This window comes from Eumetopias jubatus, unplaced genomic scaffold (genome assembly GCF_037043125.1).
Source record: "Eumetopias jubatus isolate StellerSeaLion01/CBP00866 unplaced genomic scaffold, mEumJub1_p1.0 scaffold_12, whole genome shotgun sequence".
Classification (NCBI taxonomy): Eukaryota; Metazoa; Chordata; class Mammalia; order Carnivora; family Otariidae; genus Eumetopias; species Eumetopias jubatus.
The window spans coordinates 50,131,883-50,144,464 of record NW_028274818.1 but is presented as its reverse complement, the minus strand read 5'-3'; the positions used below and the strand labels follow the sequence as shown (position 1 = coordinate 50,144,464).

The 12,582-nt window shown below is 42.9% G+C and overlaps 1 protein-coding gene across 2 annotated transcripts in view; it reads right to left on the bottom strand.

The window, feature by feature from the left end:
• Nucleotides 1–12,582, bottom strand: part of ASTN1 (astrotactin 1) — a 305,327-nt gene that overhangs the window by 185,431 nt on the left and 107,314 nt on the right. For both annotated transcript variants that reach the window (XM_028092079.1, XM_028092081.1), the window contains exon 2: nucleotides 4,068–4,255. In XM_028092079.1, the coding sequence (XP_027947880.1) occupies nucleotides 4,068–4,255 (188 nt within the window). The remainder of the gene's footprint in view (nucleotides 1–4,067; nucleotides 4,256–12,582) is intronic.

Sequence of the window (12,582 nt, the reverse complement as noted above, 5' to 3'; positions counted from 1 at the left end):
TGCAAAAGAGTATCCCTGTGTACCTCAGTAGTTTTAAATGTCAATTATCTTGCAAAATTCAAAATAAATCTCTTCAGCCTCGTTGGAATTGTGCAGGAGGTTAAAACCCATTGTTTGACAAGCAATAATATACGATTTCAGGAGGGAAAGAGTACCTCTTTAGAAAAAATAATTCAAAAATTTTAGGATGTGATTGAAAAATAAGAAAAGCAAAAGGTTTTTCAAAGTTTTAAATTGCCAAGTTCCCAGCTGAGGTATTGGTTTTCTGCAAGCCCACAATTTTGCTTATGGTATATTTATAGTGAGCACAGTGTAAGAGAGAATTCACCAATTCTCATTCATAGAGTGTCACATGGATACAGAAAAGGTTTTCCTTTGCCTTTCAGTCTCTCATTACTTATACTTTGTGTTTAAAACTAAACATGGTAAATGCAAAATATAAAAATAAACAGTGGTCCCTGCATTGAGGCAATATGGATGACAAAAGTATAAATACAAAATGAGAGAAATGTAAACCTGAAGGTTTTCACAGAACCATTAATTCCCTCAGCACATATTGGAAATATTTAGAATTACCAGTTAAGCTTTTAAATATACATTTTCTTAACAAGAGAGAAAAGGTTGGGTGTATTCATGTTTTGATAATCACCTTAACTTCTCTCTTTTTTAAATTATGTTATTTGGATCCAAACTGAAAACCGCATCAGTATCGATCATTATAGTTAATGAAAAATAGCTCTGCTATTGTCATTTCATAACTAACAGGGTTTGGGTAATAAAATTTCATGTAAGTGCATTCTGCTGCCCAACAGCGTTACTAGTCAAAGGACCACAAAATCTTCCGACATTTATAATGCTCTCTTTCCAGAGGCCTCAAATGGCTGCCTACTTTACCTCCAAAAGATATGGTATAAAGGGTATCAGATAAAGTCTACCAGTCCCTGAGTCTCTTAAGAAGAAGCCATCAGAGATTCTAGGAATGACACCTTCAAATGGGATACTCTCAGGCTTGATTTCTAAGCTGAGGGCAGACACACAACTTTAGACTTTGAAACTGTCTAGAAAAGAATATGAAAGATAAGAGAGGCGATGTGCGAGGGTGTACAGCATGGAATGAGAATGGGGCAAGGTAAGGCGGCAAGCCAGGCTGGAGGAGACTCCATTGACCACACCATCTTTGACAAGGATGGGAGGGAATACTTATATCTTCACTTTCCCCTGGGATTCTTGTTTTCTTACAGAAGTCAATGGCCTTCCTGAATTTTTCATAGAGATGTGGGCCTATCAACATCAAAGAGGTCAAGCCAGACAAACACAAGATTTGCCTGCCCCTACTCTTTGCCCATGCACTTTTAACCTCTCTCCCCTCCAGCTTAATGAAAAATAACATAGAATAAACTAAAGTAAAGCTGCAGGAATAACTTCTTCCATTTTATTTGGAAGACAGAACGTTATTGTTGGCCTGCCACGGGTGACCAGTAGCATATGAAGGAAAGATTCAGAAAGGGTTGAAGGCTGACTTCTGTTCTCTTTCCATTTCAGTGCCCATGGTCCATTAAACCCTGCCCTGGGGTGGGGGGGGGGGAGGAGAGACATCAAAAAAAAAAAAGCATTAGTAATGTAGGGCTTGTTGTTATATTTTAAGGGAACAAACTATGTCCTCAAATCCTTTGGCATCCTTGATCAGCACATTTCTATCCTCACCGCGACCCACCCCCACAAACATGCATGCACATATACACGCATACATATATACACATATTTTTCTCCAGAGAACTTACTGGAGCATATCATTCTGAGAACAGAAAGTAGGATCCTTACTACACTAAGATGTGACGTAGAAACTAAGACCGGCTTTAGACTGTCTTCCCGTGGATCCTCACACTACTCCCCTAGCCCCCACCAAACACACCTTCCGACACATTGCCTGTCTTAACTGCCTGTATTCAGGGTCTTTCCTTCAGACACACTCACACCCGATATTAGTTCTTGGGACTCTCTAGACACTTTTCTACAGCCTAAACATTTCTTTGGTGTGATGACTCGTTCTTTGAAATGGTCTTAGACCAAAAGAAACACAATGAAACAAAAACCATCTGCGACAATGACTGTTTTCCACAATGATGGGAGGATGGGAATGGTTGGTGGGAAGTCCACCACTGTGCCCTTCTTTGCAATCAGACTGTACCATAAATGTGAAGACAACGGGGACTCTACATCTGTCACTCCAGTCAATGCCAGAGTTGATTCAGCTGATCTGCCTGCTCTCACCACTCTTTGGAAACTACAAGCTACATTAAAGAAGACCAGCTTCCCTGAGCAAGTAAATGCTAGTCTTTAATTAAGGATGTACAAGTAGGGTTACTGCCGTATCATAAAACTCAATTAATTTGTAAATGTGAGGCATAACAATCTCACTCACCTGCCTGCCTTCTAGCACATCTAAACACAGGTTTACCATTTGCTCTTCAAGGACTCTTTTCTTGACCATACAGTTTAAATAATGTAGCTTGTGTCTATGCAGGTAATCTATCAAGCCAGTTGTTCATGGGGACACCAGTTGAGAAAGAAGTAGAAGACTTATGTTCTGAGACTTTATCGGAGTTTTTTTTTTATTATTATGTTATGTTAATCACCATACATTACATCATTAGTTTTTGATGCAGTGTTCCATGATTCATTGTTTGGGTATAACACCCACTGCTCCATGCAGAACGTGTCCTCTTTAATACCCATCACCAGGCTAACCCATCCCCCCCCACCCTCCCCTCTAGAACCCTCAGTTTGTTTCTCAGAGTCCATAGTCTCTCATGGTTCGTCTCCCCCTCCGATTTCCCCCCTTCATACTTCTCCTCCTGCTATTTTCTTCTTCTTCTTTTTTTTTTTTTTAACATATAATGTATTATTTGTTTCAGAGGTACAGGTCTGTGATTCAACAGTCTTACACAATTCACAGTGCTCACCATAGCACATACCGTCTTAGTGGAGATTTTATGGGGAGAATTTCGATGCCAAATATTTGGGTGATGGAAATTTTTATATATCTGAAATGTGCTCAGTTTCTCCCAATCTGATGCACAAAACTAACTAGCATGTAGTGTTGGTGCCAGAGTAATATAGTTTAGACCAAGACCTAGACTGGTTTTCCGTAGAGTTTCATAAATGTGAAGCAACCCATGCCTTCCCCTACATATGGCCCATGAAGAATCAGTCCAGCCTCAGCCTGCTCTCAGGCTACCCTAGAAGTTAATTATGTGTTTGGTTTTACCAATATAATACTAATACATAAAATATCTACCACAAGTGAAACAAGCATTTTCTATCTCCACTGGGGAAATTCATTCATTTCTTCCACAAATATTTATTAAACATTAACTATGTGAATGCATTGTTCTAAGTGCTAAGAATACATCAGTAAACAAAACACCACCAAACAAAACCCCTGCCTGCCATTGTAGCACTTACTTTCGAGTGAGATTCTAAAACACAGGTTCCTAGAATTTTAGAAAGAATCTTCTCATTTTCTTGAGGCCTCAAATTTCTAAGGAGAAGGGATGCTGATGGTGACATTCTGAGCTAGGCTATGGAGAAGGGCAAGTATGTATTAACATGCCCTTCGTTGTAAGAGGTGAGGAAGCCAAATGCTGACTTTCTCCCTGCTTGGAAAAGAGAGAAGAGGGGCTTGGTAGCAGCAAGCAGCTTGGCAACTCAGTCATTCCGCAGACATGTATGGAGCAACTATTGTAAGACATTCTGATATACTAGTTGAATAACCCCTTTCTAAGACAATCCACTGCCCCCATCTGATACTGTCTCTTGTCTGTAAAAGTCACACCATGTCTAGGCATGTTCCCAAAGAGAACAGTTGGGTAATGGCGGTACAGAAATAATTGCAACTTTTACTTCACCACAGGTGGAGACATTTCCCACAAGTGGGACGTTTACTTATTCACCTGATCAACGATCACTGTGCAGTGGGTTTTGTAGAGCTGTGTCTATGGCACGAAGTCGCTTCACATCAGGATAACATCAGCTATGGTCTAAGAGGCTGAAGCCATGCGGCTTACCATGACTGAGATATGCAGGATCCTCAGTTCCTCTTCTGCTGACTCATGCTGGGGTTCTTCCGTTGGGTCTTGTCCAGGGAGACTGGGGGCACCATCTTGGTGATGAATGTGAAAAAGCAAAGTGCCGTTCTCCAGCCATTGCTGTCTCCAGCGCACCAGAGGGATGTCCTCTGTGTTCCCTGAGATCTCTAGAGGACAAACACCAAAGGCACGGGTCAGAATTCCGACTGGACCAATCCGAATCTTATTCATCTTCTTCCTAGACAACGGTACCAATTAGCCAGCATCAGTTAAAGGCAACAAAGGAATCCAGCTAGAGTTAGGACAGGTTTACTGCTGTTTCGAATCTCAAGGAAGGGAAGAGGCCCTGAGAAAAAGAGAATGATTCCCCCAGAGGTCTCTGCTCCATAATCTAGCGAGCCAGGCTCCCACCCATTGAGAAAAACACCAAGGTGAAAATTCAAGTTCTTTCCCATATTTCTATGATCAATAGCATCCTTTATCCAGCACAGTTTGAATACCCTGATAACCCCCCGAGGTAAACACAAGGTTGTTTGCCTCTTGTAAATTTGAAAATGTGAGTTCCCTAGAAATTACTCCTAGACACCAGTGAATCTACCAAGGAGGGGTTTGGTAATTACTATGCTGAAAACTGGCACGTCCGGAAGAGCCTTGGGAGGTTACTGCAGAGCACCTGGGGCTGACGGAATATTTCTAAAACCACAATCATTTGCTGCATAGCCCACTGGAGATGTGTGATACTTGCTGTGGCAGGTGATGTTTTAATTCCCTTTAATTTTTCTCTCATCTTTGCAGAGCAGAGGTGGTGCATGTGGAGAAGGTGGTGAAGAAGTGGGCCCTTGTTACAGACAGAAGCGCTGGCCAGCTCTCAGGGCTCTAGATGGGGACAGTGGACAATCACCAATGATGAATAACAAAATACCAAAACCCTACTGTGCATCTCACATTGTAGGTGCTAAGCTACTGTTATAGAAGTATGCAGTTATTACGTGTCTCTCTTGCTAATATTCCTGAGCAATATCATATGGAAGCTTTGAGACATCCCACAATAGAGAGACCTGATTAATCTAGCCTTTCCTAAACTTCATTTGGCCCCCAAATCCTTTTTTCCTTAACAACTATTACCACCCTGGGGAACTAATATTCTGCTGAGCACACTTGGGCAATGCATGACTTTATAAAATTTCATTTTTTAAAAGGCATGGCTTCTTCTCCCAAAATTTATCACCTTTGACCAAAAAAAAAAAAAAGAAAATTCCATAGGCATAAAAAAGATTTAATAAGACACATTTAGAATAGTATTCTCATCAAGTACCACACCATAAAGAGGGAAGTAATTTTAAATATTTATGGAGTTTATAAATATCTTTCACTATTTGTAGGAGGACACAAATGATGTTGGGCTCTATTTATTTACTTATATATTTATTCATTACTTAACAGATATCCACTGGGCATGTATTATGCACCAGGCACTGTTCTAGGCACTGTAATACTAATCTAAATGAGTCCCTCAACAAGCTCTCCAAAGCAACCCACGCTGAGTGAATGTGAATGTGGCAGGTGTTACACCGTGTGCATAATGATACCATGTGGAAATGTAGAGGAAGAGAGTAGGCTTGCCTGGGTTGAGAGTGGAAAAGGGGGAGAAAAGTAACCTTTCAGAAGAAGACACTTGCGTTGGGCCTTGAAGGGAGAGTGGGCTTCCTTGTAACAGTTAGAGAAGTGGGAAGAGGACATTCAGACACTGATAGGAGAATTAGACAGAGGAGGAGGAAGAAGAATACTGTCTGGTCTTCTCAGGGTAGTTCATTGAGAAGAATTCATATGAGCCACAGGGTCATTAGCCTGTCTCTAGAAGACACGGATAGTATTCCCTACCTCTTCCTAACAACCTCCAGACCAGGGAGAAGAGTAAATGGGCGTGTGAGGGACGATGAGAGGTCAGCACAGACAAGACGATCAGAGCTCCCCTCCATCCTCAGCCCCTCGCCCAATTGCCTGGAACACTCCATCATCGCACCGGGATGGTAGGCTGCCCATGCTCTGGGAAGTGACTGGCACAAGCAGCCAGGAAGCTGCCGTGGGCAGAGAGTGTGACAATTGGAGGCTCCTCTGCATCCGGGTCTTGGTTTTCCATAGCACAGCCCCATTTGTTGAGTGAGGCAGTGAGTTACACGGGCCTCCTGAGTTTGCCATTCCTCTAAAGGAGACCTTCCAGACTTCCAGGTGAAGAGAGACCCTCGGGAGTGCTTCCAAGCAGCAGCCCTGCGACACGTCACTGCAAGCCCCCTCATCACAAGCCCCTTCCCAACCACTGGTCAAGCCTTCACCTCGGAGCACCGGGAAGATTCCTCCTGGGAAAAACATCCCTCCCCCAAGTCCTTTCTCTGCCACTGCAGTAGAAACCGAAAAGTCTCCTCACCCCTAACAAGAATCACAAGCATTAACAGTTCCTATTAGAGCACCTAACGCCATCATTAAATCACCCAGAGCCACACTTGTGCAGCCTCCCACCCACACCTGCTCTTAGCCAGCCTGGGATTAATTCCACACACATTGGGTGCCACTTCAACCCTTCCTGTAACTCTTCAGAAGGAATCTAGCACCTCATAACTCTAAAGCACTTAAACCATTTTTTTTTTTTTTATTTCCCAGGAGACCCTCATCAAAAAGGACAGGCTCATTATTTCCATTTTAACTGTGGAAGTAAGGACATGTAAACACCCAGACCAAGGTCATGCCAGCCTGAATCAGAACAGGGGAGAAAACTTATCAGATCCTCTCCACCCCCATCACTCCAGACAACGTGACCTTTGCACAGGCGCAGGGAAGAGAAAGCACTTGAGGACAGAGTCCCTGTGGTATTCTAGGAGTTTCTGTGCTGCTATATTTTAATTTGTTGTGCAAAGTCTTAGTATTCTATGACTTCTTTTTAAATTGAGATCGAATTCACATACCATAAAATTTGCCCTTTCAAAGTATATTTGTATATTCACGAAGTTGTGCAACCATCGCCACTCTAATTCCAGAACATCTTCATCAGCCCAAAGAGCAACCCATGCCTATCGGCAGTCCAAGCCAATTTCTGAAGAGGAAGGCCTTCTGCTCCAGGGTCCTAGGGGTGATGGTACTAAGGAAAGAACAGGTGTGGTGGGGGTACTGACAAAATGCTCCCATGGGGAGGTGAGCTGAGAGCACAGAATCTCTGACTTTGGTTTCCAGGCCAGCCCTCTGAATTTCTTTATGAGTTATTCGTGCCCATTCTCATAGACAGTGATATCCTGATTTAGCCCAGACCAGACTCATTGTAGAGGGTAAAGGGTGAAGGAAGGAGGGCACCATGCCTGCCCATGAGGGTACCTGTCATTTTAAAAATTCAAGATAATTACAGAATGATAGCTTCTTCCTTGGCTTTTTTCCCTGTCCTGGCAGGATCTGACATGGGAGAGCTAAAACACTAAACCAGGAAGTTATTTACTTATGCCATATCTGCCCTAGGTCAACCAATGAAAAATCAAAGGACACGGTAAATGTTTTATGGATTTCATCACCAATGGGGCTGGGATAAGAGCTTGAAACACCAATGTAATCATGTGGGTCTGGATGTTAGCAGAGTATCTCAAGAAGAATGTCAGAAATTGCTCTACAATGTAAGCCTTCCCTGAGACTCCCAAGAAGCACAGATGGGAGGTGATGGTTACTCTACTACACGGCTTCCTGAGGGCTATGGAAGAGGCTCAGACAGAGCCTTTGCCACAGTGTACTCATAAAACAAGTGCCAACAGAAGCCTTGACAGCCATGTCAAGATACCGTGGTGGGATGGGCACCACGGCCACCATCACACCGTGGGACCAAGATCTCCAGGAAGGGAAGGCTCTCCTTACTTTCAGCGTGTCCATTCTTCCCCTACACAAGCTTCACATCTCTCAGCACCTCCCAAAATTCTGGAACTGCCTGGAATACACAGAAAGCAGGATGCCATTTATTCTTGTACACAACGAAGATTTTTGGAGCACACTCTAATGGCCACATTCAGCAAACTGTGCTAATGATCCCTATTCTCAAGGAGCCTTTGATCGAGTAAGAGACTGAAGACATGGCCATGACTAAGTACCTGAAGCAATAACAGCAGTGCTGATTGAGGGGATGGCACCCGGCTGGACAGAAACCCATGGGAAGGGATATAATGGGAAGAGATGCTGGAGGCAACTCCAGATGAAGAGAACAATGTGTACAATGAAACTGCAGGATGATGCTTATTGGCAGAAGGGTGGAGTTTGTGCAGAGGAGTTGTGGAGGACCAACAAAGGCTAGAGATGTAGATTGATGTCAACTGTGAAAGGTGTGAATGCCAGTTTAAAGAGTTCTGGGCTAATGGAAAGTCACCCATGGTTTTAATAAGCAGAGAAGTGAATGAGGCCACAATTTAGAAAGATCAAGCAGACCCAGAAAGAGAGTTGCAGAATGACTGGACTCAATCCCAATCTCAGGGTAACCTGAATCCTATATTCTGCAGGGACCAAAATATTGACCTGGAATTCAAGAGACCCGGGTCTAGACTAACTTTGAATGAGCTGCCTAGCTTTGAGTGTTCTCATCTGTGTAAGAGGGAGCTGGATAGAAGAATTTCAGATCCTTCTGTAACTTAACATTCCATGATTCTAAGTCCAGAACAGTGTGCTTCCCATGACCACCTAGACAGATGATCATTTCAACGTGCCAAACAATGTCCAATCTTTTTTCAGGTCGAACCCACACTCCACCTCCCATTTCCCACTGAGCACAGGGTGTACAGGTTTGGGAAATTTCATCAGAGCCTTTAAGAGCCAGGCCCATTTTCAGACTGGACCTCGGGCTAGTGAGAAAGGTTCTCATTCATGCTCCTGCAGATATGTGGTTTCTGAGGAACAAATGTTGGAGCTTCTGCATGTAATAAGGAACCAGGAAGATGGGACCTCAAGCAGAGACAGACATGCTAGAGAATAATCTGGGATGGGGAAAGGCACAAAGGAGAGTGAGATAAGATCACTTTTAAAATACCCTTAGTTATTGTTCTTTGTTTTTTAAGATTTATTTATTTTAAAGAGAGAGAGAGAGAGAGAGAGAGAGAGAGAGCACGCATGCACACTCAGGGTGGGGGGAGGTAGAGGGAGAGAAAGAATCTCAAACAGACGCCCCACCGAGCATGAAACCTGATGCAGGGATCGACCCTACAACCTTGAGATCATGACCTGAGCTGAAATCAAGAGTCAGACATCTAACCAACTGAGCCACCCAGGGGCCCCCTTAGTCATTGTCCTAATGTTAGTTTGTGTGCTGTGAACTTGTAGCACTGTCTCTTTGTGGGGTTAGCTTAGGATACCCAAAGCTCGCTACAAAAGTTCCTTTTCCAGGCATAACCACTTCCTCACACAGTCCAAGTGCCCTGTCCCTTCTTTAGGTGTCCCCTCATGCTGAGCATCCCTGAACTGAGCTGCTAAGACAACACAGCCTGTTAGCAGCAGAATTTCCCCAAAAGACAACTTCATTGAGCACCAGATCCATGATGTCCTCTTTCAAAGAATTTGGCAATTTTAAGTCAAATGTGGATTTTAAATTGAGAAATTCTCAAAGATCCCTTCATTCACAGAGAAACTTAGAGTGGCTTTGAGTAGTCCTGGCTTTCTGGGCCCGTTTTTCACTCCTGGCGAGGCTGGGTCAAGCTGAACCCAGCTAAGTAGTAATGAGGTTGCTCAAGTGGTGAGGTCAAGCCAGAAGGAAGCATTAACTTGTCAATTCTTAGCCTCATATTGAGACATCGGATGAACTGACCATGCAGTCTTTCAAGGTTGAGGGTGACACCCCCGATAGCCATTACTGACTATCAGGATTTTCAAACTTGCTGTTAATCATAGAAATTCATCGTCCAAACCCAATCCCATACAGCTTCTGAGGAGGTTCCCCGAGAGTTAGAAAAGAACTCCATCAGTTCGAAGACAAATAAAATGCACTACCACGAAACTCCCTGCTGTTAGGGGACTGGAGGAGGGTAATCTATGCATTATCAGCTTTGCTTAGTTGTTTTTCTTTTTCTTTAAATTTTTTTATTCTTATATTATCAGCATACAATACATCATTAGTTTTTGATGTAGTGTTCCATGATTCATTGTTTGTGCATAACACTCAGTGCTAAACGCAGAACGTACCCTCCTTAATACCCATCACCAGGCTAAACCATCCCCCCACCCCCTCCCCTCTAGAACCCTCAGTTTGTTGTTTGTTTGTTTGTTGTCAGAGTCCATTGTCTCTCATGCTTCATCTCCCTACCGATTTCCCCCCCTTGATTCATCCCCTCCTGCTATCTTCTTCTTTTTCTTTTTTCTTAACATATATTGCATTATTTGTTTCAGAAGTACAGATGTGCGATTCAACAGTCTTGCACAATTCACAGCGCTCACCATAGCACATACCCTCCCCAATGTCTATCACCCAGCCACCCCATCCCTCCCACCCCACCCCCACTCCAGCAAACCTCAGTTTGTTTCCTGAGATTAAGAATTCATCCTATCAGTGAGGTCATATGATACATGTCTTTCTCTGACTTATTTCACTCAGCATAACACCCTCCAGTTCCATCCACGTCATTGAAAATGGCAAGAACTCATTCTTTTGATGGCTGCATAACATTCCATTGTATATATATACCACATCTTCTTTAACCATTCATCTGTCGATGGACATTGTGGCTCTTTCCATATTTTGGCTGTTGTGGACACTGCTGCTATACACATCGGGGTGCACGTACCCCTTTGGGTCCCTACATTTGTATCTCTCAGGTAAATAAACAGTAGTGCAATTGCTGTATCGTACGGTAGCTCTATTTTCAAATTTTTGAGGAACCTCCATACTGTTTTCCAGAGTGGTTGCACAAGCTTACATTCCCACCAACAGTGTAGGAGGGTTCCCCTTTCTCTGCATCCCCACCAACATCTGTCGTTTCCTGACATGTTAATTTTAACCATTCTGACGGGTGTGAGATGGTATCTCATTGAGGTTTTAATTTGGATTTCCCTGATGCCGAGCGATGTTGAGCACTTTTTCATGTGTCTGTTGGCCATTTGGATGTCTTCCTCGGAAAAATGTCTGTTCATGTCTTCTGCCCATTTCTTGATTGGATTATTTGTTCTTTGGGTGTTGAGTTTGATAAGTTCTTTATAGATTTTGGATCCTAGCCTTTTATCTGATATGTCATTTGCAAATATTTTCTCCCATTCTGTTGGTTGTCGTTTGGTTTTGTGGACTGTTTCTTTTGCTGTGCAAAAGCTTTTTATCTTGACGAAATCCCAATAATTCATTTTTGCCCTTGCTTCCCTTGCCTTTGGCGATGTTTCTAGGAAGAAGTTGCTGCGGCTGAGGTCGAAGAGGTTGCTGCCTGTGTTCTCCTTTAGGATTTTGATGGACTCCTGTCTCACGTTTAGGTCTTTCAACCATTTGGAGTCTATTTTTGTGTGTGGTGTAAGGAAATGGTCCAGTTTCCTTTTTCTGCACGTGGCTGTCCAATTTTCCCAACACCATTTGTTGAAGAGACTGTCTTTTTTCCATTGGACACTCTTTCCTGCTTTTTCGAAGATTAGTTGACCATAGAGTTGAGAGTCCATTTCTGGGCTCTCTATTCTGTCCCATCGATCTATGTGTCTGTTTCTGTGCCAGTACCATACTGTCTTGATGATGACAGCTTTGTAATAGAGCTGGAAGTCCGGAATGATGATGCTGCCAGCTTTGCTTTTCTTTTTCAACATTCCTTTGGCTATTCAGGGTCTTTTCTGGTTCCACACAAATGTTAGGATTATTTGTTCCATTTCTTTGAAAAAAGTGGATGGTATTTTAATGGGGATTGCATTGAATGTGTACACTATTCTAGGTAGCACTGACATCTTCACAATATTTGTTCTTCCAATCCATGAGCATGGAACGTTTTTCCATTTCTTTCTGCCTTCCTCATTTTCTTTCATGAGTATTTTATAGTTTTCTGAGTACAGATCCTTTGCCTCTTTGGTTAGATTTATTCCTAGGTATCATATGGTTTTGGGTGCAATTGTAAATGGGATCGACTCCTTGATTTGTCTCTCTTCTGTCTTGTTGTTGGTGTATAGGAATGCCACTGATTTCTGTGCATTGATTTTATATCCTGCCACTTGACTGAATTCCTGTATGAGTTCTAGCAGTTTTGGGGTGGAGTCTTTTGGGTTTTCCCATGAAGTATCATATCATCTGCAAACAGTGAGAGTTTGACTTCTTCTTTGCCGATTTGGATGCCTTTGATTTCTTTTTGTTGTCTGATTGCTGTGGCTAGGACTTCTAATACTATGTTGAATAGCAGCGGTGATAGTGGACATCCCTGCCGTGTTCCTGATCTTAGGGGGAAAGCTCTCAGTTTTTCCCCATTGAGAATGATATTCGCTGTAGGTTTTTCATAGATGACTTTTATGATATTGAGGTATGTACCCTCTA